The sequence below is a fragment of the Nelusetta ayraudi genome, unplaced genomic scaffold (genome assembly GCF_046127955.1).
Source record: "Nelusetta ayraudi isolate G7.1 ecotype Tasmania unplaced genomic scaffold, CSIRO-AGI_Nayr_v1 ptg000005l, whole genome shotgun sequence".
Classification (NCBI taxonomy): domain Eukaryota; kingdom Metazoa; phylum Chordata; class Actinopteri; order Tetraodontiformes; family Monacanthidae; genus Nelusetta; species Nelusetta ayraudi.
In genome coordinates, this window is record NW_027466055.1 from 3,590,488 (window position 1) to 3,615,882 (window position 25,395).

Below are 25,395 nucleotides of genomic sequence, written 5' to 3' on the forward strand. Positions count from 1 at the left end.
CTCAGATGTGCAATTTTCTTTCACACTCCTGCTGCTGTTTAAATGTCACCAGACAATAATTTCACAGGTTGGTCACTTTTAACTTCTTTTAATTTGACTTGAAACAAAAAAAACAAACAAACCCTGATCCAAATAGAGCCGCCTGGAGGCCAAAGTGAGTACAAGCAGCAGGTTACAGACTCCAGGCTAATGACACAACCTGGGTTAGAGAGACTACAAGTCAGTTAGCACAGCAGCAGTCGAAGGCAGGAGGCTGTGGGGAAAAAGGAGGGGAGGAAGTAGCCCATATACACATTTGACACACGCACATAAAAAACAAAAAAAATTAAAACAGCAAAGTTGACACAGGAATTTAATATGGGCTGTTGCTGACTGAACTGCTAATCTACAAAATTAAAAGTCAATCAAAACAGGTGCTAAATTGCATTTTTAAAACCATTATTAAGATGTGCTGGACAAACACAACTTTAGTTTTCAATGTCAGATAAAGCACTAAAATGCAAAACAACACAGAAGGCAAAGCTGCTCCAAACCGTCAGATAGTCACGCGCATAAATAATAAATACAACATGTTTTGTTAAGAACTGCTCATAATTAAGAGAGGAGAATTGATGAAAATAGTAGTAGTAAAACAAAGCAGGAGACACCCAAACGGCCACAGAGAAAAGAATTAAAAACTTTCACAACCCATATTCCAACGTATTCATGGCAATTTACTAAGGAGTAGCCAAGGAGTACAAGAATATTGCTCAGTTCACAGTCACACAAAAAATGTCCCCGGTTGGGTGAAAGTGTGACGAGCACAAACATCACCACAGGCTGGTGTGTGTGCTGCCTCAACACACTGACCTCAAAACCTTCCACACGGCAGGAGGCGTTAACAGCAGACTGTGCAGGTGGAAAAGACAAAAACCCAAAACAAAACAGAAAACACTCTCTTCTTGTCTATGTTTGTTTTATTTTTTTCCACCGTTGACCTTTTCAGAGCCCTTCAACTACTTGGCCTTAGCTGCACACAAAATAATACGAAATTAAAAGTATATAAACCAGCCATGTGATTCCTAATAATCAGGAGCGTCACCTCGATACTGAGGGAGATGACTTTCAGTTAAGGCCAAAGTTATGAGCCGCCTCCAGAAACTGGCGGCATCAGGAGATCTCGCCATCAACTATTTTTCATGAAACCCTCACAACGGAACTAAAACACAACCAAAGGCTGGAGCATCAACGCACACGCAAAAACAACAACAAACAAAACCAGAACCCAGAACGTATCCTGAGATCTACAGCAGTAAACCGATTCCGTGACTGAGCCGAGGACAAGAAAATGCTCCTTGTCTTTGTAACCGACTGTCCTCTTTAGACTCCACCAGCCATGAATCATGACTTCTGAAACACAAACTCCACAACAGCCAATATTTTTTTACTTAAATCAATAATAAGGATCTCATTTGCTCAGACTGGTCAAACAAAAGAGGTGAGTTCACAAAAAGCAAAGATGGGCCTTTATGTGTCAAAACGTAATAGTCGACAGTCTCAGTCCAGTTTCTAACCACTCTGGAGGTCCAGACTGAAGAGCGGTTACACTTGATGCCTGCAGAGAGCAGCACCTGCACAGGTGGACACAGCTGCAAGTATTAAAACCTGGAATTTGGAACTTATTGGCTGGTTCCGATGACATCACTGAGGTTCTGACCCCTCCCAATGACTCAGTGACATCAGGAGAGGTGCTGTTAGCGCTGGTGGATGAGTAATTAAGGCATTATAGGCTAAGTGACCTGTTTGATATCTTGGCGTTGGAAAGCCTCCATCACTTTCTTGTGAGGAAACAGAACCGCTTTCGCTTTCAAGGCGGGAAGAAAATTCAATTGTCCTCGTGGAAGACTGCAGTGTGGCCTCAGCAGGAGGGCCAGTTATTTCCCAAAGAGCTGCAGGTCGAGGCGAACCCAAACCTCCCCCGTGGAAGCCTCGTGGAGCAGGAGGCGACGTGTGACGGCTCCCTTGTTTTCAAACTCTTTCTTTATGGTTGCCACAGGAACCTCCGTCCGACCCAGGACGACTGAAGGTGAGGAAGGGAAAAAAATAAATAAATAAATAAAAAATCATCTTAGTATGAGATAAAAACAAAATTAAGACATAGAATGACGTTAAACAGGGTGAAGAAGTACAACTGGAGAAGTCACACTATATGCTATCACAAAATTATAACATTTAAAGTAATTTAACTTTTAACAAATTAAAATACAAACTTTTTGTTCTTTTTTGAGTACCTCTTGATGCAATAACTGTTAAAATATGTTGCATTTGAGAGGGACGTTATCTATAAAAGTCGATTCTGTGACAACAGATATGACCTGAGGACATCAGAGTGTGTAACTGAATCAGAAAATAATATCAATGAACTCTGTAAAAGGAAAAAAGAAGCAGAACTGATGCCAATTAATAAGTACCCCCTACTGGCAAAGAGCTGAACTGGCATAGAAAGGAACACAAATGATTTGAGAATGAATATAAATGTTAACAATTTTAAGCAGCAAATCATTAAGTTAATACCAAGATTTTATCATCGAACAAAAATCAGCACATTTTTGACTAAGTGAGGGCAGAAAACACAAGGAGGTGACTGACCGTCAGGTGCAAACAGGTCTCTCTCATAGATGGTGATACACAGGACGTCCTGATACACGTCTCTGATGTGAAACTGACAGTTAAAGTTCCACTTGGGGTTCACGGTGTCGTTGAGCGTCCTGGAAGTGAAGACCTGATCTCCCATAGTCACTTCACAGTAGGGGTTACTTTTACCTGCACAAGAAAGGCAGACAGGGGAGCAAATATGTGAGTGCAAGACAGGCCAGGTGACCTCCGGCCAGATCAGGAAACACTTTGACTCATACAAGAAGAGGAAACGAGCATGAGATGAGGTGACGAGACGAAAAAATTAGCAAACACATCATTACTGTCAGATAGTGTGAAATGTGACCAAACAGGATGTGCAGGAAACATCCAGTTCATGCACTCTGGAGACAATATAAGACTCAGTAATTAGATCTGGACTTTGCCTGGATTCTGTACCACGTCTCATTTTCAAACACTTTGTAGGTGCTTTTAACATTTTTTTTTTTTTTAAAGCAAGCCAGATAAGTGAAATAAATGGAAACAAATGTAGAAACATCTCGTCTGTCGAATCAGGTTATTGTAGTGAACGACTGTCCACACTCACCGCTGGGTTTGCCTGCCTTGAGTTCAGTGGCCTCCAGAATGGTGACAAGCAGCCTGCCGATACCACTACCCTTGACTGTCCGTGCTGTAAAAGGATGTACACACACACACACACACACACACACACAAACACACAAACACACACAAACACAGGTCAGTCCATCTGTTGCATCACACTGGGTACCATCAGTGTGGCTGCAGGGCCCAACCTTGATAGGCCTTTTCCCTTTTGTTCTTCTCCATCTCAATAAAATCCTCCGAAGCCGCCTTGATTTTCTGAACCCAGGCCGTCCTGCCAGCACAAACACGCAACGCGATGAAGGACAGAAAGCACAGCACTCACGTGCACGCACGCACAGACATGCGCCATAGAGCGGAGGCTCCTTATCTGTTTGTCCATCGGCACACGAGAGAAAATCCTCTTGTGTTGACATCAACCGTGAAGAACATTCTTCAAGCATTTCAATGGCAATGAACAGGCACACGTGTTGGGACAGTGCAGCGCGCTACCGTTCATTGATGTTGTCGGTCCGGAGGATGTAGACTCGGTCGATGTGCGAGAGGTGGAAGACGGGGTCGTCGCTGGAAGGATCCGGCAGCTTCACCAGAACCTCATTCAGCAGCACCGGCTGCAGGGAAACAAGTTAGGTGTGACTCTGTTGCTGGGAAAACAACCAAGTTGTGTGTGTGTGTGTGTGTGTGTGTGTGTGTGTGTGTGTGTGTGTGTGTGTGTGTGTGTGTGTGTATTACCGGCTTGTATATCTTCAGCTGCACGTTGTTCTTGTTGCTGAACAGCTTGTCAGGCCCAGATGAGGTGAACTGTTTTGCCGCGTGAGTCAAAAGCAAGAAGTCGTTGAAGAGGAAAGCCCAGAGTTCCTTGTTGCTCTTTACTTTGTAAATCTGAAAGGAAACCAGTGATATGTTCAGAATGAATTCAACCACCAATTAAAAGCAGGTCAGTTCAGAGAGCTGCTGAAAAAGTAATCTGATAATATATATATATATTACATAAGATAAGATATATTACAGACAGAGAGCTGATTTCCTCACCTTGCCACTGTGCAGCAGCTTCCTGGGGCCCAGACAGTTGGTGAGAGAGCTGAAGATCAAGTTCTGCACAAAGAGTTAAAGTTGGAAAGATACTTTTCAATATCTTGCGAAATTAGGCAGCACAATGGCTTTTTCTGACAGTGTCTTAAAAAGCAATAGAGCTGATAACTGATGCAATGTAGGTATATATTAAAAAAAAAGAAAAAAGTTTTCAATGGGCGCAATACCTCTGCAGAACCATCACACTGGACGTGGTTCTGAATCCATTCCAGTCTCTCCGAATTCTCCTTCTTCCTCACAGCCTCGTTCACCTGGTTGGTTTTAAACATGATTACATTGTTATTGCTACACATTACTCACCACACTGCCGGAAAATGCCAAAGCAACACACAAATAATAAGCGAATAACAATAAAAGGAATTAATCAATAGTAAAAAAACCAACCTGCTGGCAAAGTTCTTCTGCCCTCTCCAGAGCCTCTTTCAGAGACCCTCGGTCAGCGTGGCCCTCCGCTGTGCACTCCAGGATCTAATCACACACACACACACACACACACACACACACACACACACACACACACACACACACACACACACACACACACACACACACACACACACACACACACACACACACAGTCAATGGTGAGGATCCACGAGGAGCTGTAAACACACACTGACAGAAGGAACAACCTACGCTTTTGAAATGCAGAGGGTAGCGTGTGATCCTCTGCATGGGTTTCAGCAGGAAGCTGGACAGCGGCATGCCCTTGCACCTGTAGTCTGTGGCTATTTTCTGGAGACAGCAATGTTGAGAATTAAGACTGCTGCTTCAGCCCCTCAGACTGACGCCTGCTGAGAGTCTCCGTCTGTCTCTCTCTCACCTTGAGAAAGTTTTTAAAGTCGGGCTCGTTGTCGATGCGGGTCTGGAGCAGCATGGCTCCGTTGATCTGGCAGGAGCAGAAGCGGATGTAGGGCTGCATGTGGGAGAGCTCGGCAACCAGGATGTCCCCGATCATCTGCACCGGCATGTTGTCGCCACCCATCTTTTTTCGAGCATGCAGCGCCCTGCACAGAGGAACACATGGCAGCAACCCGAATCAACTTCTAACTCGTTACCCATCATTATACTGTTTAAATAGTGTGGCGGTACGATATTTACTTCTGGAATCTGGTGTTGCACGCCAGCAGTTCTTTCCAGTTGCCAAAGATCATATTGATCTCTGTGTCATTTAACCGGCCAGAGTCGGCCATCAGCTTATAGAAGACCTGCAAACGCATCACGCAAGAGACAGGAGTTGAAAAATCACTTTGATCGCATGCAATTATTTTTTTTTCTAAATTCGTGCTCAGAATTGTTCAGCAAGACACATCTCTGTTACCTCCAGCACTATCTGCAGGTCTGTTACGTATCTATCCTCGGAATCGATGAGTTCATGGATGTAGCCCTGCCTCTTCTTCTCCTGAGGGCTCAGCGAGTCCAGGCTGTTCAGGTCTGCACACCCTGCAGGGCCACAAGAGCGCAAGCAAAGTCTGTGTGACGCTGGCACAGATCTGGTCAAAACTCCACTACCAATGTAAATCGCACCGGTTACTGTGCCGCAGTATTTACCGCCCCCTGCAGGATGAAGCAGGTTGAGGAAGAAACCAACAACTCAAAGCTTCTTCAGTGTTTTTCTTTTAGTTGATGTGGACGTCGCAACGCCAACAGAGATCGAGGGCACTTACCTTGTCCAGAGCTCTCACTGGACCCTTGTGAGGCTCCTGCACTGATCGACTGTTGCTCCCTCACTGGCCCTAGTTTGTCATCCTCCCCCTGATCTGCTGCCTCATCCCAGAGGTTTAGAAAGTGAAATCTGTTCTGTAAAGTCATTCCTGTGACTGGCGTATGAATGGATGCTAGCAAGTTGTCCTAAGAGACCTGCGTGTTTTAAAGACAGCCTCTCTTGCCTTGGTCGTCTCCTGCTCCCTCTGTCTGGTTCTCTCCTTACTCGAGGTTTCCCCTCCACCAAAGCTGTTTCTACCAAAACACAAACCAGCCCATTTTTTCAGCCCTTGGCATTTGATAAGGACAAAAACGTATTTCCTCCTTTTAAGATTTTTATACTTTGGCCACTAAGCTTGAACATTCCTTGGATAACTTGGAAAGATACAACTTCTGGAAATTAACTCACATTCTGTGCTGAGTAGAGAGCAGATACACTGGAATTGCAGAAAAAAAAAAATCATATTGAGCATATCTGTGTCAGGATCAAGTGCGCTGTTGACAACACTAACAGTGCACATGACTAATACGCACAAGCATGTGTCAGGTTGTAGACTGACGTCTCTGTCAAATAAAAAGTCTAAAAAAAAATATGAGAAGAGTCTTTCTGAAATTCTGAACACATTTATTGTTTTAATTTATGGAATCAAAAATAGTTACACCCTTCAATTCCAAAACAGTTCTGATCGTGAAAAAATAGAATAGGGTTTGTCAGTTGTGCTACAGGCTCAAAGTGAGGAACCTCTTAATGATTTTACTGACCTGAGCTCAGTTTGTGTTTAATAGAGTCAAGCCAACAAGTCAAGAAGTGGCTGCTTGGAGCCGTGTGTGCAGGAGCCCTGTAAGTGAAGTTTGCATAGACTGACTCACTGGCCGTGTCGTCCAGGACTGAACACCAGGCATCACTCACAGCCTGGTGGCAGGGTCTATATTTTCCCTCTGCTTAAAAATAACAGATTTTACTGTGGAGTCACATCAAACCTAAAACCTTCAGGCCTCCTTCTGTTGCTCTATCAATGAGAAAAACCAGACAAAACTAAGCAACATTCCAGCAAACTCTAAACTTCCAACTTTAAGCAATCTGTGTTCTGTTAAAGGGACACAGCAGCTTGATTTAAAGGCATGAAATAAAAGACCAGCCTCACTAGAGTGATATTGATCACAGCAGTTGAAAAGATGTCCATTTCTTCAACACAAAATATTGCTATTTTCCATTCTGAATTTTCTTTTCTTGAATTCATTCAAACATTACTCGCTAAGTGCAGGGGCGCTTTGTCCAAGTAGCGACACTCTTTTGAGGAGACAGAGTTGGATAGTGGGCTCTGTGTGAGTCACACTCTCTGAATCAAAGAGGGAGAATGGACACAGATAGGAAAGAAGAGGAAGAGATTTTAGCAGAGGAGAGAGGTGCACACCGCAGAGAGACCCACTATCTCTCTGCCCCAGACTCTTGTCATGAAACACACTTGGAAACAAGGCCAAATTCAAATAATGACTCTGGATTTATAGAAAGCACATTAGCAGCAATGCTGTGATTTCTTTTATGGCCCTGGTTCATTCACAGGCAACACACGACCTTCATGGGCTTAAGTACACAAGGTTACACAGAGGTAAGTACAAATTCCAGGCCCTCTGCCCTTTCAGGGCAGTCGGCGCAATAATGGGTCTCTCTGAGGTCAGGAGTGGGGGAGGAAGAGGAGGAAGTGGAGGAGAAGAGGAGTTCTACCATCCTAGAAGGAGAAGACACAGAGGAGGAGGAGGAGCGGCATGGGGGACATGGGGAGGAAAAGGGGGAAGACAGAAGGTGGAGGGAGGAAAGAAAAGGGAAAAAATGAAAAGCTCTGAGGAAAAGGGACACAGATGAAGAATAGAAGAAATGTATGTGAACAACATAAAATCAATATTAGTAAGTGTCCCTTGATCAGCATCATTCTAACTACCTGCAATTATATTGTGTTATATTTACTTACACTGCTGGCTGGGGTCACAGTCGGCTGTGGTCAGCTTCACGTAGTTGGTGGGGAAGAGGCCGGTGGCGCCGTTGAGCTCCCCCTTCCACCAATCAGGGTCGTTCTTGTCTAAAACGCTGATCAGCTGACCTTTGGAGAAGCTCATCTCGTCAGTGTTGGCGGCTGCGTAGTCGTACATGGCGATGACCTGGCACACTGAGGAAGAGTGGGAGTGGCGGGTTTCAATTCAGCTCGTCTGTCACTGGTGCAACATTCTGTCTTTGAGCTTCTTTACCTGCTTGTGGCGCCGGTGTGGACTTGCCGCTGTTAGACCCCAATATTTTGACATGGGAAGAGGAGAACCAGCCCTTCTGGCGCTTTTTGCCCCGGGCCTGAGGTTGCAATGAAATCACATTTTGTTGGCATGCAGGTTGTGGTTTTGGTCGGTGGAGATAAAGTTCAGAAGCGCATTAGCAAATGAGCGAATGAGCGTGAAGGGGGGAGAAACCACGGACCTGCAGTTCTCCCAGCCACCAGCCGGAGGCGTTCTTGCTGAGGATGAGGATGAGCTGGCCACTCTCCAGGTTGAGCAGCTCAGGGCTGGAGGATGAGTAGGCCTTGAGCACCTGGGCGATCTCTGCACACACGGAGGAAAAGAATGAAGCTCAAGATGGCAAAAAAATAAAGAAAGAAATGCCTGTTTCTGCAAACTAGGGGAGGGGAAGGAGGAGGAGGAGGAGGAAGAGGAGGAGGGACAGCTTACCTTGCTTCTTCTTTCCAGACACGCTGGATGCCTAAAAATACACAACAGAATAAATTATTTGAAAGCATTAAAGAAACCTGAGGCTAATCCACTTATTTGCTATTTTGTATTTATAATGTATAAATTGTATTTTGATGTTTCTCACATCGGCCTCTTTGGGTTTGACGTAGTTGCTGGGGAAGACGCCCTTGCGGTCCCCGATGGAGCCGTTCCACCACTCGCCATCCTTCTTGCCGACCAAGATGACGTCTCCTTCCCTGAAGGTCAGATCATCCGACTCCGGAGACTCGTAGGTGTACAAGGCCACATACTCTGTGCAAGGAAAATATCAACAACAGTGTCAAGATTAAACGAACAGAAAATATCTCGAGTGACCCTGAGACAACCTCAGAATGACCAGAGCTTGTAGTGTGAAGAGCGAGCAAAATGAAAGATGATGTCAAAGGTGGACATAAAATACAGAGGATCATAGCGTACCTCCCAGCTGGAGGCCGTCACTGGACTCTGAAGCATCGGGAGGGGAGCTCTTACCACTGCAAGATAGAAACTTAGGTTTGGATCACAGTGGCAAATAGGAAAGAACTAGTATTTTGGTAGCCACGTGGCTAAAAGCTCCCCTTATTCTTTTCCGGTTTCTATAAACATGTGGTTTACAAATTCCAAGCTGCAGATCGATTTTTTTTAAATGTGCGTGACACACAAAGCATAGTTGTCATTGCAGCAAAACAAAATGCCAGTCATACTGGAACGGTTACCACACATCCACATTCAGATGCCCACGCTGATATGCATGCGACTGTCATGTGACCATTGCATGTTTTTCACCAGTGTAGCCTGTGATTCAAACCTTACTCTAGGCCCTGAACCACAGCTGCCAGGAGAGGAAACTTTAAGCTACAGTTTAAATGTGCAAATGATGACTCGCCCACAGGCTGCAGGAGGTTACAGAGGGGCTACGACAATGTTCAGCTCCCCCTCTTACGTGGGAAAATCAAGCAAATTTAAATGGCTTGTTTGAGCGCAGTAACACAAATGAGGTCAGTCCATCTAGAAAAGCACAAGTTGGCATTTTTTGTACTTTTTGTGTATTGGTTGACATTCCAGTAATGTAAAAAGAAACGTCAAATGGATGAAAATGTCAGTTTTTCATTATAGGACCCTTTTAAATGGTGAAATTGAGTCACGTTGACAAAACAAAATAAAGCAAAAAAACTTGAAGACTTTGTCTTGGTTTTGAAACGAGCTGACTGCAGCAGGCCTCTCCAGAGCGTCGCGCAATGTTAAAATGTGTGTTTTATCAGTTCATATCTGACACATGACAGCGTGACAGAGAGACCAGGGCTCATGAAGGGGATGGATTAATTTTCACAGCAAACCGAGAAAGTCAGCGACCGGTTTTGAAGGATGGGAGACGATGACGCGGTTCAGACTCACTCCACGCTCTCTCCTTCTCCCAGGAGGGTGACGTAGGACTTGGGGAACCAGCCTTGCTCGCCGTTCAGCACGCCCAGCCACCAGTTCTCCTGCTGCTCCAACACCTGAATGACGTCGTCTTTGTTGAAGTTGAGATGATTGTCGGTCTTTGCGGTCCACGAGCACAGGGCCTGGGCCAACACGTTACCCGTCACCTGTCGACAAACAGCGTTGGGAGAGCGCCATCAAAATTTGAGCACATTTTCAAAAGAATTTCTGAAGACTGAAGAATTCTGAAGAATTTCTTTTTCTTTTTTTTTTTGACCTGCACCTCCTCCACGCGTCTCCCACCTGTACCTGAGCTTCGGACGGCGTAGGGTTCGTGGAGTGCGTTGGCGTGAAGGCGGACTTCGTCCCGGCCGCCTTTGCCGCCTCGAGCGCGTTGGAGAGCTGCGACATCAGCGGTATCTTAGCGGCGGCGGCGGCAGCGGCGGCGGTGGGGGGGGGCGCGGAGGTGGTGGAGGCGGCGGCGCCGTGAGACTGGCTGACTCTCTCCACGTAGCTCTCCGGGAACCAGCCCATCTTGCCCTGCTTGCTGCCGTACAGCCAGCCCTCCTCGCGCTCCGTCGTCTCGTCCACCTGGCAGGGAAGACGCGGTGAGGGAGGGTTTGTCTGTGAAGGTTCTCAGTCATCTAAAAGTAGAAGGTTAAGTTCTAGGATCTAGAGGTGAGGTGAGGTTAGGCGGGATAGTGCAGGTGGGGAGTCAGGACAGGAAGCAAGCAGGGGAGGAGGTGGCCTTCTCACCTCGATGACATCATCGGCCTCGAAGCTGAGCTCCTCGCCGTTGCGAGCGCTGAAGGGGTAGAGCGCCTTGAAGGACGTGAGGGCGGCGGACTTGCGGTGCTGCGTAACCCGGGGCTGCCCACCTGCTGCAGGGGTGTGTGTGAGGGGGTGGGGGGGTGTCAGAGTGTGAAGTCAGAATTCTGCGAGAAGCTTGGGAAGCCTCCAGTGTGGGTGCAAGTCTTACCTTTGCGCTCCTCCAGCCCCCTGAGCAGAGCCTGGATGTCCACCTTCCCTCCGCTGGGCTTCGGCTGGCGGGACGCCTCCGCCTTCCTCTTCCTCTCCTCCTCGGCCTTCCTTCTCTCCTCTTCTTCCTCCTTCCTCTTCCTCTCAGCCTCCTGCTGCTGCAGAAGCCTCCGCCTGTCTTCCTCCCTCTTACTCCTGTCCTCTTCCTCCCTCTTTCTTTTTTCCTCCTCCTCCTTCTTCCTTCTGTCCTCTTCCTCCCTCCTCCTCCTTTCGTCCTCCTCCCTCTTCCTCCTCTCCTCCCGGTCTCTGAGGGCAGCCTCGGCCGACTTCAGCCTCCTCCTGTCCTCCTCCTCCCTCTCTCGCCTGAGTTCCTCCTCCCTCCTCTCGTCCTCCCGCCTGCGTTGCTCCTCCTCATCCTTGCGTCTCTTCTCCTCTCTCCGCCTCTCCTCCTCCAGTTTCCTCCTCTCCTCCTCCAGCTGCTTTCTCTCCTCCTCCAGCTTCCTCCTCTCCTCCTCCTGCCTCCGTCTCTCCGCTTGCCTCTTCCGTTCTTCCTCCTCTCTTCTCTTCCTCTCTTCCTGCTCCCTCCTCTTGCGCTCTGCCTCCTCCTTTGCCCGGAGCTCTCGTTCCGCCTCTTCTTTGGCAGCCTGGATGAGAGCTTGTCTCTCCTTCTCCTCCTCCTCCCTCTTTTTGGCCTCTCTCTCTTCCTGCAGCTTCCTCTGATGCTCCTCTTCGTCCTGTCGCAGCTTCTCCTGCCACTGACGCTCTTTTTCCAGCTTAATGCGTCTTGTATGAAAGGAGATCAAATTGATGAAATGAACAGACTATCTATTATTTTCACATTAGTCAGTAATTGAGCCGGTCAGGAATGTTTTAAGCCAACTCCCTAACTGAAAAACACATTCATCTGAAAGTCCAAAACCTACCTGGCTTCTTCCTCCTCCCTTCGCTTGCCCTCCTCCTCCTCTTGTCTTCTCCTCTCCTCTTCCCTCTTTCTCCTCGCCTCCTCTTGCTGCTTTCTTTGCATCAGCTCTCGCCGTTTCTCCTCTTTGACACTGCGCAGTTTTTCCAGTGCCGCCTGCTGTGTCCTTTCACTCTCCCTCAAATCCTTGTGCACACAGAAAGCACAACTTGACTCAAATGTGAAATGAATTGACGAGAAAAACAGAACAGGTAAATTTAGAGGATGGGCACTCACATCACGTGCAAATGTGCCATTCAAATAGAGGCCTAAATCTCCAGCAAATTAGGAGGAAGTTGTGAGATACAGGCAGACGTGACGTAAAGGGAAAGTGAGGGGGAAGTGACAGCCAATACAAGACAGAGGAGGTGATTAGAACAATTAAGAAAACCCAAAGCAAGAACCTTTAGTAGGTGGAAGAGATTACGGAGGCAGGCCAGCAGACAGAGGACGGCCTGAAGCATAGAGTCCTCAGCAACCACACACTGTAAAGTTGGGCACATGTGATAAGGGACGGATAAAGGCAGAATAAAGGGGAGAAAGGAGAAAAGAATTCAAGGATGAAGCAGCAGCAGAACGGATGAAGAACGTTTTTAGAAAGAAGGAGGAAGAGAAAAGAGGCACCAAAGGCCGAGCTGCAGGATTTATTCATTCATTCCAACATGTAAAGTCAGTCATCGTGACCTGCATGCAAACATGTTAACTTTTGCACAATATAGTTCTTAAGTTGAGACACAAACTGGGTTTATTTTTAGATATCAATCTTCAGTCATGCTGTGTTATTTTGTCCTTTTGAAATCTCACCTGCATGTCTTTGTTGTATCGGTCCATCTCAGCCAGTTTGGCAGCAGTTTCTCTCTCAAGAGCCTCAAGCTGCTGTCGCAGTTTGGTACACGCGCCTTTTTTCTCCGTGACACCCACCTTCAGAGAGGACACGGTCGTCGCTACAAAATGCAGGAGGACAATCAAACAATTAAATATTGTGGGGGTTTTTTTTGTTTGTTTTTTTAATGCGCCGTGAGAAAAACCTGAGATCTATTGATTCTGTGCTTACAGGGCCGATTATTGAGAGTCATGTTTTTGAGTTTTTCTGCCAGTCTCTTCTGCTCTGGAGTCAGCTGGGACAACTTCCTCTGGAACCCCTGGGGACAGCAGAATAATTCCAAAGGAATAAAATAATAAAATGATCTGTTAATGATTTTGACAACATGAATCATGATGAAAAAGACAACATGGCTCTACAATCAGACACACACCTCCAGCTCTTTCTGCAGGTTGTTGATGTCCTGTTGGCACGTCTCAATCCTCTGATTGGTCAAATCCAGGTCAGTCTTTTGGTGCTTCTTCTTGTTGTGAATGTCCCTCAGCTTGTCAGAGATCTGACGGTGCTTATCACCCTGAGGCAACAGGTGCATAATATACTTAATGGTCGTCAGGTCGTTTGTCATTGTCAGCTAGAGGAACCTCTATGAAGAATCATTCAACTCACCACGGCTTCAAGTTCCATCTCCAGACTCCTCTTCTTAGCTTTTAGTTTGATGATGTCGTCCTGCTCCTGCTCCCTCTTTATCTGGAGCTCTCCTCGTTGCCTCCTCTCCCACTCCTCCTTCCTCTGGCGCTCAAGCTCCCGCTGTGCAGCCTTAAAAGAAGGTGCAAAAAGAGTGTGAAGTCATGTCTCCATGCTTTGACTCCACAGTCTGTCAAGCGTTCGGCGTAAACGTTCACCTCTTTCCTCTCGATCTCTCTCTGTCGCTCTTCTTCTCGCTGCCTCTCCAGCTCCCTCTGCCTCTCCATCCTCCTCTCCTCCTCTTTCCTTCTCCTTTCCTCAGCTTCCCGGGCCTCTTTCTCTCTCCTCTCCTGCTCCTCCCTCTGCTTCTGGGCACGCCGCTCCCGCTCTCTTCTCTCCGCCTCCTGCAGGGCCTGTCTTCTTTTCTCCAACTCGGCATTCCCTCGCTCCAGATTGGCCTTAAATTTATCCTCAAATGTATCTGAATGCAGACAAGAGTCATGTTGATATGAGGAGTCTGGCAGTAAACTTTTCCTTTGATTTATGCATCAAATCTTGTTTAAATTGAACGATTAAGACAACAAAAAAAATAAACTCTGACAGACAGCTCAATGTAGATGGTGTGTCAGAAGTTTTTTAAGAGGATTTAAAGAGAATCCATAAATCCAACAATTTGTTTGCCGGACTATGGTCTGGCAAATAGACTGGTTGCAAGCAGGAATTACATTTGTGCATGTGTTTCATTTTATTAGGGCTTCAGTGAGTGTTTGTTATTTCTGCTGCATACATACGAACTGAAGTCACAGTCTACATTTAATAGTAGGTGCAGGTCCAGCTGTAAATCGTGAACCCAAAAGAGAAGAAGACACGATACGGCGGTGAAGCAAGGCCAGTACTGACAGTTGGGTTTGGTTTTCTGTGGTGGCTCCACTTCCAAGTCGTCAGTCAGAGACGAAGTAGATCCATTCACTGCAGCCCTGTCAACAACATTTCGAAAAAATCTGGTTGACTATGATCAAGTACAAAAACAAATAAACAAACCAGAAAGACAACCCTCATAAAAAATGCAGATGAATGTAGTCCCTGTTTTGGAAAACATTAATCAAATCCCTCTTTCCCCTGTGAACAATGGAATGAGTCACATGTGGGTGCATACCTCAGTGAGGGCGGTACCAGCTCTGTTGGCAGTGTGAGTGGCAGTGGTTGCCCAGTCCTTGCCATGTCCACAAGATGCATTGCCAGAATAAACTCTTCAGCTTTGAGCTTACCATCCTTGTCCACATCAGCCAAGGTCCTGCACAGGCGGTACAAACTTGGATTTATTCTGTGCAGCTGAATGACACTCAGTTTGAGCCTTTAATGAAGGGCTAACAGTAAATATATTTCATTCTGGTAATATTATTACTTTGGCTCTCTGATGTTAAACCTGAAGAGTTGCATAAACAGGCAGATAGTGGCATACAGCACAAGTGTTCTTACCAGATGGAAGCCAGCTGGGTCTGAGTCAGCATCGTGGTCGACATCGCACTTCGCACCTGTTGACCTGAAAACAAGAGCGACGCCCAACAGACCATCAGCACAACACCAACTGAGAAAGCATGCGGCCAGCAGTGTTGGCTACATGTTTGGCTGAATGTTTTGTACAAGTGAAAAGTGACCAAAGAGTCGTCTCATGATAATCTGTAGCTAGTTTGAGAAAGGCAACGTTGAGTTAAACAAATCAATCAAACCTTTTCCAGTGTTCTTGTTTAAACATATTGCTCCAGGTAGCAGGTGCTTAACAAGAGTGACTGTATTGCCTCATGGTGATGCACTACAATGTTCACTAAAACTCTATTAAAGCCAGTCAGTTGTAGATAAAAACCACAAGTTGTAGAAATTAAAGACACTTGAGTTAAAATGTAAGAAATAAATTATATATTCCGATAAAAACTTGACTAAAGATTAAAGCTAAAGCTAAAGATAGCAGGCAATACAATCTACTTTATAACAGATTCTGCAGCATTTTGTACCCTTATTATGAGACGCTAACAACTTGACCAGAGTGGCACCTCAGTATTACCATACCCAAAACAACAAAGAAGCATGAACAACGGCTGGAAAATGACAAGAATAAAGTCACTGATGTCATTTAACCGACAATGTGGGCTGACCCAAGACTGCAGAGTCATTCTATGCTGAAATCATCTGCAAGCATCACTGACGTGTGTGTGAACATATTTGTCTGACTGCATCATAGTTATTTCAAGAGAACAAGTCTGGCAAGGCTTGCAGTAGCAGGACAGCGAACACACACTGTGTGTGTGCGTGTGTGTGTGTGTGCATGAGCTTGCGCGTGCCCACACCCACAACCATCGTCTCCTTCGAGTTAGGAATTGAAACACTGAAAGAATGAGGGAGCCGCCTATTAGGAAATCGTGTACAGGAATCATACCAGTGAGATATCCTGTCATTTGTTTGTCCAGGCCGTTGAACTGCTGCCTGTATTTGAGTCTGGAGGCGTGTGGCACGGCCCAGTCGCTGGGACCAGCCACCATGGGGGACATCAGAGAAGGAGAAGAGGAGGCCGAGCTAGAAGGCAAACAGCGAATGTGGACATTCCCGTCAACAAACTGGTAACTGCTGATTTCTAGAATGCGGACATATTTCTGTGTATTTTACCTGCTAGATCTGAGGTCTAGCAGCGACGAGGCCTTGTTCATAGCAGCAGGAACACCAGAAGCGAGTCCCAGTGAGGAGGAGTAGGGCAACGCAGAGTAAGGGAGGCCTAAAAATACAAAAGCACACAAGTATCTGTTACCTTTCCAAGTATAGATAATATGATCCCACTTCACACAATTTCTGGATGCTTCCATCATATAGATTTTCTCCTCTGTGCACTGTGTTCAGAGTGCAGTGAAGGAGCAGTGTGGGTCACTAATACAGTGTCACTCAGCGCCTGCTGTAACCTTGTGGAGGACAGGAGAGCTATTTGTATGGAGATGAGAAGGAAATGCCTGACTCTGCAGAAACTGGGCAGGATTCAGTCCTCAATACCTCATAGAAATATTTTTGCCTTCTGCACTGTGTTACGCAAAATACATATTATTTGATTTTATAGTGGAGTATCACCAGTATTTAAATTAAATGATGCCAAGGTAGCGAGTAAAGTAAAAGTTGGAAATGAATATAGCATTGGCAATGAAGTTGTTTGTACCAGTGGCCAGAGGTCCTGCTGAGATTGGTTGTAGGATTCCCATGGCACCATTTGGCAAAGTGGCGCTTCCCATGGTAGGCATTAGAGGCTGTGGCGTGGCGGAGGTCCTGAGAGGAGTCAAGCCAGTAGCTGTCGGACCCATTGGTGTGAGGCCTGACATGGGGGCCAGAGGTGCCAGTCCAGCAGTAGGTAGAGACATTGGGGTCAACATGGAGAGGTTTGTCCCAGGCATCATGGACATGTTAGGCACTGGAACCAACCCTAAGGCACAAATATACACACACACTGTTATAGTAAAAAAAAAAACAGGCCAAATATGACCATTATTCTACTCAGTAGCTCAAAACACAAGTACCATAGGCTGAGGTGGGTTTACTGAGGGTGGGAGCAGGAACAGGAGGCTGCTTCATGATGATGGGCAGCGCTGATGGAAGCGATGTACCCTGCAGCTTGAGCTTTATGAGCTTCATGGCAATGGAAAACTCCAACCTGTCCATCTTTCCATCCTTGTTCATGTCAGCCAGTGTCCTGACAGAGAGAAGGGGAGAGATAATGAATCACATCACTCTTGTATAAAACGGTCAAATTTGGTGGAAAACCTCCAGGTCAAAAAACTTTGTGTGTTTGTATGTGTGTGTGCATGTGAGCATGATTTTGTCTCGGTCACGCACCATATCTCAGCCAAAACTGAGGCAGGCAGCCCCGACTGTAGGAAAAACTTCCTAGCCTGCTCCCCTGCACAAAGAAACACAAAGAGGAGGAAATGAAAATTGAAATTGAAACAACTGAAGTGCGGGATGTGATGCTGGAAAAATAAATAATAAAGAAAACAACAGAACAATGAGTTAAGGGAGGAAAAGCACAGTGGGCCACGATGAAGCCAGCAGTCTGTGCCACGGTGTGCGTTTGTGTACCTGAGACATAGCCCACGGCCGGGGAGAGGGTGTCAAACTTCTGGTCATGTTTGTTCCTCTCCTCTGGGGAGATCGCCCACAGACTTATGACGCCTGCAGAGCAAATGCAATTGGGAGGCGTCACAAGAGGAAAAGGGCAAGTCTTCAGCTGCGTTTCCATTACCTCTAGAATAGCACAAAACCTAAATATTGCAATAAAAAACTGGTAATGGAAACACATAAACTTCGAAAAACCTCTCAAATATCGTTAAAAGGTTCTTACGCTGTCATGAGGTGGTTTTTCAGATGTATCGATATAGAGGTATATCGTAAAAGTGTCATGGAAACACTTTTTCGCATTAAATGTCACTGGACGTGACTTACGGGGTCACGTGACCAGTTCACTGACCAGTGAAAATGGTGCGAAGTGTTTGGATGGAGAAGGAGACGGAACATTTTTTACAAGTAATCAAAGTGAAAAATATAACATCCATTCTTGACAGCAAACAACATTGATACACAGATTTATCACAAAAATATTTTGTACCCCCATCCTCCTCAAAGTCGGGTCTTGCGGGACGAGATTTTTTATGAGAAGTGTGGCTTATGTACTTCCCACTATTCAATGGAAACACCTGCAGATCACAATTGTGCTACGTTGAAATTTTAGAACTATCGCTTTTATTTTGCAAAAACCTGCCATGGAAACAAGGCTACTGTTAGTATTCGGGAAACCATCTTCCAGTTCTAAACGAAGAAGACTCCCTCTGAACAGACTGACTTATTAAGAGATCAGTAGATGTTCAACTACCTCCTAATGAGGGATTTCTGCTTCTCCTCCACTTTGAGTGCTTGATCAGGCCAGTGGCTGTTTCTCCTTATCAACGTTTAAATAAATCATTTTTTAGTGTATGTTTTAGGCATGTCAATCTGATCAAGGCATGCAAGTAAACAAACTGTGTGCATGTAAAAGTTCAAAAACACAAACGTCCGTTCAATTCAATAGAGGAACACAAACGGGCACGTAAAAAAAAGACAAAAGACAAGGACCCTGTGTAGCATTAGGGAGACAGAAATGCATTGACGCAGAAGGCGTGAGACTGAAGCCAGCCTTGCCAGCGCCACTTTGTTCAAACAGGACAGAACATTATTTAACCGGCCTGGAATGACTACACATCATTGTTGAGTGCGCGGCCCGCCTGCAGACACAGCCAACAGACAGTCGGCTTCCTCGGAACGTTGGTCCCATGACTGGCATCGCAAACAAAGTTGCTGACAAAATAGGACATGGCACGTACTTCAAAACAAAACAAAAAAAACCTCAGACGCATTAAAAACGGCACAGAAACATTAAGTCGCCTCTCAGATAGGCACATTTGAAAAACTGAGGTGAGGCTACTGTTCGGAACACCTCCGTTTAAACACACGCAGCCATCCGGCTGGAAATGATTGATAAAACAACAAAGTGCTGACCTCAGCAGATTTGCAAGGACTGCAAATAAATACAAATCGGCACACAACGACCGACAGACATAAAGCTGCTTCTTGTTCTCACACACACATGCATGCACACATGCACACGCACACACATACACACAGAGCTGAGGTCTTACCATTCATGATTGCAGGTGGCAGATAGTGAAAGGGTGAGGGCGACTCCAGGCAGCGTTCTCAGCGAGCGCTCGCAGCCATCTGCGAAGCACACAGTCACAGCCCAGTCATCCGGCAGCGCTGCAGCCGACACGGGACGGTGGCATCGTTGAGGGGGGTGGAGAGGGAGTCGGGCGAGCAGACAGAAACAGAGAGAGAGGGAGAGAGATGGTTTTGGTCAGTCAGCAGCAGCAGCAGCAGCAGCAGCAGCAGCCACGCAGGGCTGCTGCTGCTTCCCTCACCCGGAACCGTCTGGCCTCGTTCCAGAGCTTCTCAACTGCTGGATCATATTCAAACACGTCCAACACTGACTCTGCATCAGGGGCAGCGCAATCAATCGGCTCGATCTGAGCGCACAAAGCTGACTAAAAAATAAACAAATGTGCCTCTGGGGGTTTACAAGTGTGTAAAGTCAAAAGCTGGGGTTTGTTCAGGCCACTTATGAACATAATTGTTTCGTTTTTTTTTAATGAGTACAATGCATTTATTTCATTTTTACTTTGAATTATTTTGTCTGAATTTATCTAATAAATATTCACAGAGGTTAATGGATTGTGTCCAAGTTGTTGTTACAATTAAATTAATGTATAAAGAGGCAAAAAAAACCAAAAGGAAACACAAAAACAACCACAAATGCAGTGTGATCTTGGAATTAGATGGACCATCAGCCAACCTGCTCCCTAATTATCAACGCTGGCCATGGAAAAAGACCAAACGCTATCAACATGTTACAATCTGCTGATCATTCTCACATTCCTGACCCCCACTGTCTGTACTGTCTGTCATATTAGCATATATAGCAAATCAACATATTCTTTGCTGGCCAGAGCAGTTCAATTATAATCATTCCATTAAATATCTCTGTACCCAATGATTTTCCTTTAGTGTTTTTGATACAACATGACAAATGAGCGATGAGTGAAGATTCTTGTGTCCCAGCCTATCCGGCAGTTGTTGCCACTGCTCTCATCCATCACCAGCCATTAGAGCCATAGACGCATTCTTGTCGAGTCATTCATGCAGATGCAAAGCTATTGTGGGACCGAAGCTTCTGTTGCATAAACTCGATTAACGCAAGACTAGGACGCACTCTTTTTTTTTTATTTATTTATTTAAATGGTCAGCGTCGTCAGAGATTCCATAATGTGCAAGAGGTGGAGGTGTCTCTGTCTCATTTAATCTTCAGCAAATTTGATCAGTTTCAATCAGACAAGTATAACCTTTACAAACACATGACAGGTGGCAGCATTATCGGGAAAGAGAAAGTGTAGGCGGTAAAGCTTTAGAAGGCTGCTGATATGATGCATTTGACATGTTTTCGGTCCGACATGATATTAATTTTCTGCAGAATATTGTTGAAATTATCAGGCGGTTTCCTCTGTGACTGCAGAAGTTGCTCCCAAAATGCAACTGCAACAAAGAAAAAAAAGAACTGGCCTGTTCAGATGACAACAAATGTTTTGTATGGAAGCACATACAAAGCTTTTTAACATTAATGACAACTGATTATTGCATCTATTTGTGGGGCGCTGCACTGTGAACAGTTTGAGTGTTGACGCTCTAATTCAAGCATGGGCAAACTACGGCCCAGGGGCCATATGCGGCCCACCGCACTTGAAGAAATTATATTAATAGTGAGTAAGCAATAAAATAGCTGTATTTCATCAATTCTTTCATTTCTTTCAGTCTCTTTCAATAAAGAGCTAAATACTGTGGGGCTTTAAAGAGAGATATTTTTTTGTAATGCTTTTGTTCATTTTCAATTGACATTAAAGCACATGTTTTCTACATATCCCATAATATATATTTTTTCTCCAATGAGGTGAGTCCCCAAAACACTCCATCCATCTGCTCCTGCTCCTCTGTCCAATTTTAGAAGCCATTGTGGCCCCACCAGTTGAACAGTTTGCCCACCCTTGCTCGAACAGAACCATCGTGATGAACACCTTCTGCCCACGAGTGTCCCTACCCCATTAGCTAGTCGGGCTCACATGATGTCGGAGGAGGAGGAAGAGGAGGGAAGAAATTCCAATCTTTTTGCTCAATACTTCCTGCCGGTTACCCACAAACACAGGCATTTCCTTGTTCCAGCATCAGTTGACAGGAAGTGACTGTAGGTTTTGGCAGGGAGACAGCTTAGATGTCCGCAAAAATATCGAAAATAAATCCACAATCGGGGCCGGGGCCCCGAGCTGGAAGGAGCGCAAGGAGAGCATATCAGTTACCAATGGCCAGTTTATCTGCTCATTTCAACTGAGCAAAAGTGAAGAGGAGTCAGTCAGAGAGGTCTGGTCAGTGCTGTCACGGGATCAGAGAACAGTAAGGGAGGGCTAATCTACTGCCTGCCATCTGTCACTCTCCCACAGGCTCTCCTCAGCTTTTTTCTTTTTTGCCTTATTCCCTTTCCTACTGCCTTTGTTTGGCAAGCACGGCCTTTATTGCATGCTGGACCCGAGGGCACTGAGAAATAGGAAGTCGTGTTTGCGGCAAACACAGCAAGGCTGCAATATTCACTCCAGATCGCACCAGGTGGATAACGCAAGAGTAGATTTGTCAGCGAACAAGTGTGCAGTTGCGAGGCACCGTCGGTAGTAAAGCTACACCAAACACGACAACCTCCATCCATGTCATTTATGATGTTTAGTATCTTTCTGTTACATCATGTCAAACTGTGGCTGCGCAACATCTCATCAGTGATTGCAAAGTCTTGCGTGCCACAAAAATGTTGATAAAATCGCATTAGTGTGACAACATTTCAGTCATTCAACATGAAACGGAGGCAAAACACACCAACATCCACTTGTTATTCTCTATTGAAAAAAAATGCAACATGATTTCAACATATCAGTGGTGGATTGTATGCAATAACACAACTGCAATACAAATGTATGATGTTGGTTGTGTGTGTGTGTGTTTTTTTTTTTTAAATGACTCCCACCTGTTTTGCTTCCATGTAGGTATCAGAGGGACAATGTGAAACTTGATCTTAAGAGAGAGTCTCAAAATTGTTAGAAAATGTTTCACATCCTTATTGATAATTTTATCCATTTTTTTCATTCCACACTCTAGTTTGGCAGCCTCGTAATCAATTCTCCAAAAAAAAAAAGCACCTCAATTTATCTCTTGAAACTCCCCGGGATGCTTAGCCCTGTGTTTACAGCCTCAAGCAAAACCACTCAGCTTTGGCTTCCTGATTCAAGGAAGAAGGAATGACTTTTCTTATTTTTAAATTGATGAGACAGAATTCTAACATTATATTATTAGAAACCTTTGGTAAAGCAAATGTCACTGCTGCTGCCTTCCCAGCCGTGCAGAGCTTTTTCTGTCTGTACACCTGCACCATGGCTATGTCAGTCAGACCTCGCTGGCTTCCTGTCTGCTCGGTTCCCGCACTGTCTCCACATTAGTATACATATACAACACAGAAAAGTGTTGGATAAACAGCTGCAGCAGAGCTACTCCTGGCTGTAGCCTCCACAGTAGTGGCTCTGAACTCTGCACGTCTTGCTGCACGCACTCCATCCGAGAAAGTCTGCAAGTTGTTTCTGGTCCACTTGGATCACAATGCAAAGTGAGGCAGAGAAGTATGACAATGAGGAGGAATCAATTCAGGTTTTGTTCACATGTCTTCCCGGTCTGGAATTTCCTCATACGCTTGATTTATTTTATCGGGCTGTCATGTTTCCTCTTTATCTCTCTATCATTTTATGCACCAGCCTTCTAATGTACTGCATAGCAGTGACACCGCAGTAAAAGCAACTACACCCACCACTCTCTTGTGTGTGCAAGTTCCTTTTGTCAGCTCTCAAACAAACCTCTGCCCCTTTAGAAAAATGGATCATTTATGACTCACACCCATCTCCTTGTTCAGTGTTGTAATGGGGTGATTCACCTTCAGAGCTAAATCTGTCACTGTTTTTTTTTTCTTTTAGAATGACATTTTAACACACCTCCTCATTACAATACGAACCCTACCAGGCCATTCAGAGAGTTCTACAAAGACCCCTTTAAGACTTGGTTTAATTTATTGATTTCTTTATGGTTCTGGGTGATGTTTTTTTTTTATACTACTGAAAGTCAAGAGAAACTATGCTAGTAAACCACAGTTTTATGGTTAAATTGGGATTATTATAGAACTAGGTGAGCACAAATATGTCCATGCAGCTTAGAAATATTACATCCTGTTAAGGTTTATACAAATGAATAAAATTGGCACAGACATTATATATTCTGCCAGGCAGGAAATAAAGTTTTTAACCGTATGGGGCCAGTGCCCAGGTGGACTGGGGTTAGCGTAGGTGTCAAAAATCTCTGACACCTATGCTAATAATACCTATGATTAATAGAACAAAGCTAGGCTCTTATTGTATCCTGATGTCTGAAGCTGAAACCTTAGGTCTCAATGTGCAACATTTCAGTTCTCTGAGGCTGTTGTGGCTCAGCAAACGAAACAATAATGACTTGCAATAAATGCAGTTCTAAAACTGCCATTCATATTAAGGCATTAAATCCAGTGTCGCCTAGTAAATAAGTATGCAATTCTAAACAGCAAGAAATCCAATGATCCACACATTATACTGTTCTGGGTTGTTTGTAACCCTTTGACCCCATCACTGGCTGGTAGGTCATATTATGTAAATAATTGAGGATGGGGTCAATATCTCTGCCCTTCATTTTCACCAGCCTAAAGTATGTCCGATGTGTCCAACCACCACTGTGGTGTTGGCCTGTAGGGCGAAGTGATAGAGCAACATTCCCTGATCACTTGTCAACAGCCACCCCGGGACCTGCCCGCAACCTGCAAAACTCGTTTGAACAAGGGGAGGAATTTAGGAGGTTTTACATCAAATCTGCCTTCACAACTTACGGCCCGCGTATAAACTCGGTTTAAAAAAAAAAAGAAAAAAAAGAAAAAAGTGTCCGCTCGGGTGCACACGCAGACAAATATCCAACACAAACTGGCGTCCGAACTTAGCTAGCAGACGGAACTCCTCCTCGGCTGCTCTGAAGATTGATGTGCGGAGGAGCATCAACCTCTCCAAAGACACTTTTCTTGCGCGGACACAGTTGTCGAATACGTGAAGCGATCGCGTCAAGGTCGCAATACACACATTCCTACTCGTGGGAGCCCAACGCCATTAGTTAGAACATTATTTGAACAATATCAAACTTACACCCGTGCTTCGACAAGCAGTTTCGCCTGCGTACCTCTTTTCACCGCCGCCGTAAAACGTCCCCTCTCGTGTTCCGTGATGGTCCGCAGTTAACCGGGCACTACTTTACACACTTTATCGGTTAATTCCGCCCCCAGCACGACTCCTATCTGTTGGGATAAAAGTCCAGGGTCGTCGCTGCCCACAGAACCTGTTGCTGACAGATCCGAGTGTCACACCAACAACATGGCTGACGACGACTGAGCTCGCAGCGGGGTGAACTGGCTGTGTGCCTGCGAGGCGGCGCTGTTGCCGTCCGTCCGTCCGCCCGCCTGCTTGCTACTGAGTGGGAGGGGAGAGGCACCGGGACCGGGACCGGGAGGAGACAGAGACGGACCGGGAGAAGATGTCATGAGTGCTTGGCGGACGGAGGAGTGCCCATGGTGGAGCCGCTGGGAGATGTGGATCCACTTCTGACCTCATTTTTAAATAGATGTGTCGATGAACTGTCGGCACGAAATGCGTTGAAATGATTGTGTTTTTACATTTTTTTTTAAGGATATTTATACAAAAATATAAAATACACGATTTAAGAAAAAAAAAACGCAGTTTTTTTTCCCCCAGAAATCAACCACAATTTCCTGATAAAGCGCTAAATCACAAGGCGTTTGGATGCGTTTTGCGCAATTAAAGACAAACCACCTCCAGAGAGAGAGAGAGAGAGAGAGAGAGAGAGAGAGAGAGAGAGAGAGAGAGAGAGAGAGAGAGAGAGAGAGAGAGAATTTTATACAGTTATACAGGAGAGGCCACATTGTTGGATAAAACACACTTAAAGTATATTGAAACATACACAA

The 25,395-nt window shown here is 45.4% G+C and overlaps 1 protein-coding gene across 2 annotated transcripts; it reads right to left on the reverse strand.

Annotated features, from left to right (window-relative positions):
* Window positions 1-72: 72 nt before the first annotated feature.
* On the reverse strand, window positions 73-24,917 carry itsn2b (intersectin 2b). 2 transcript variants are annotated; one of them, XM_076050021.1, is made up of 40 exons: window positions 24,597-24,917; window positions 19,352-19,469; window positions 17,760-17,852; window positions 17,517-17,580; window positions 17,201-17,373; window positions 16,846-17,106; window positions 16,311-16,416; window positions 16,084-16,220; window positions 15,129-15,192; window positions 14,806-14,943; window positions 14,550-14,626; window positions 13,868-14,130; window positions 13,632-13,781; window positions 13,399-13,539; window positions 13,197-13,284; window positions 12,947-13,086; window positions 12,108-12,289; window positions 11,186-11,967; window positions 10,963-11,084; window positions 10,516-10,797; window positions 10,180-10,373; window positions 9,223-9,278; window positions 8,891-9,057; window positions 8,746-8,776; window positions 8,498-8,619; window positions 8,278-8,374; window positions 8,004-8,198; window positions 5,651-5,772; window positions 5,431-5,537; window positions 5,153-5,336; window positions 4,966-5,064; window positions 4,714-4,797; window positions 4,497-4,580; window positions 4,270-4,332; window positions 3,970-4,119; window positions 3,730-3,848; window positions 3,429-3,511; window positions 3,221-3,304; window positions 2,629-2,802; window positions 73-2,059 (listed from the first exon to the last, which is right to left on the reverse strand). In XM_076050021.1, the coding sequence occupies exons 2-40, from the start codon at window positions 19,356-19,358 to the stop codon at window positions 1,914-1,916; spliced, it is 5,631 nt and encodes a 1,876-aa protein (XP_075906136.1). In that variant the 5' UTR covers window positions 19,359-19,469; window positions 24,597-24,917; the 3' UTR covers window positions 73-1,913. The 2 variants fall into 2 exon arrangements, with proteins under 2 accessions (XP_075906136.1, XP_075906132.1); XM_076050017.1 differs by having other exon boundaries at window positions 10,963-11,087; window positions 24,597-24,914.
* Window positions 24,918-25,395: the final 478 nt, after the last annotated feature.

Bases quoted from the DNA above. Each gene is read 5' to 3' on its own strand.
- itsn2b (XM_076050017.1), bottom strand. The intron at 12,290-12,946 runs GTGAGATTTCAA...TGTGTGCACAAG, and splicing joins GATACAACAAAGACATGCAG to GATTTGAGGGAGAGTGAAAG. The intron at 3,512-3,729 runs GTAGCGCGCTGC...TTGTGCTGGCAG, and splicing joins ACCGACAACATCAATGAACG to GACGGCCTGGGTTCAGAAAA.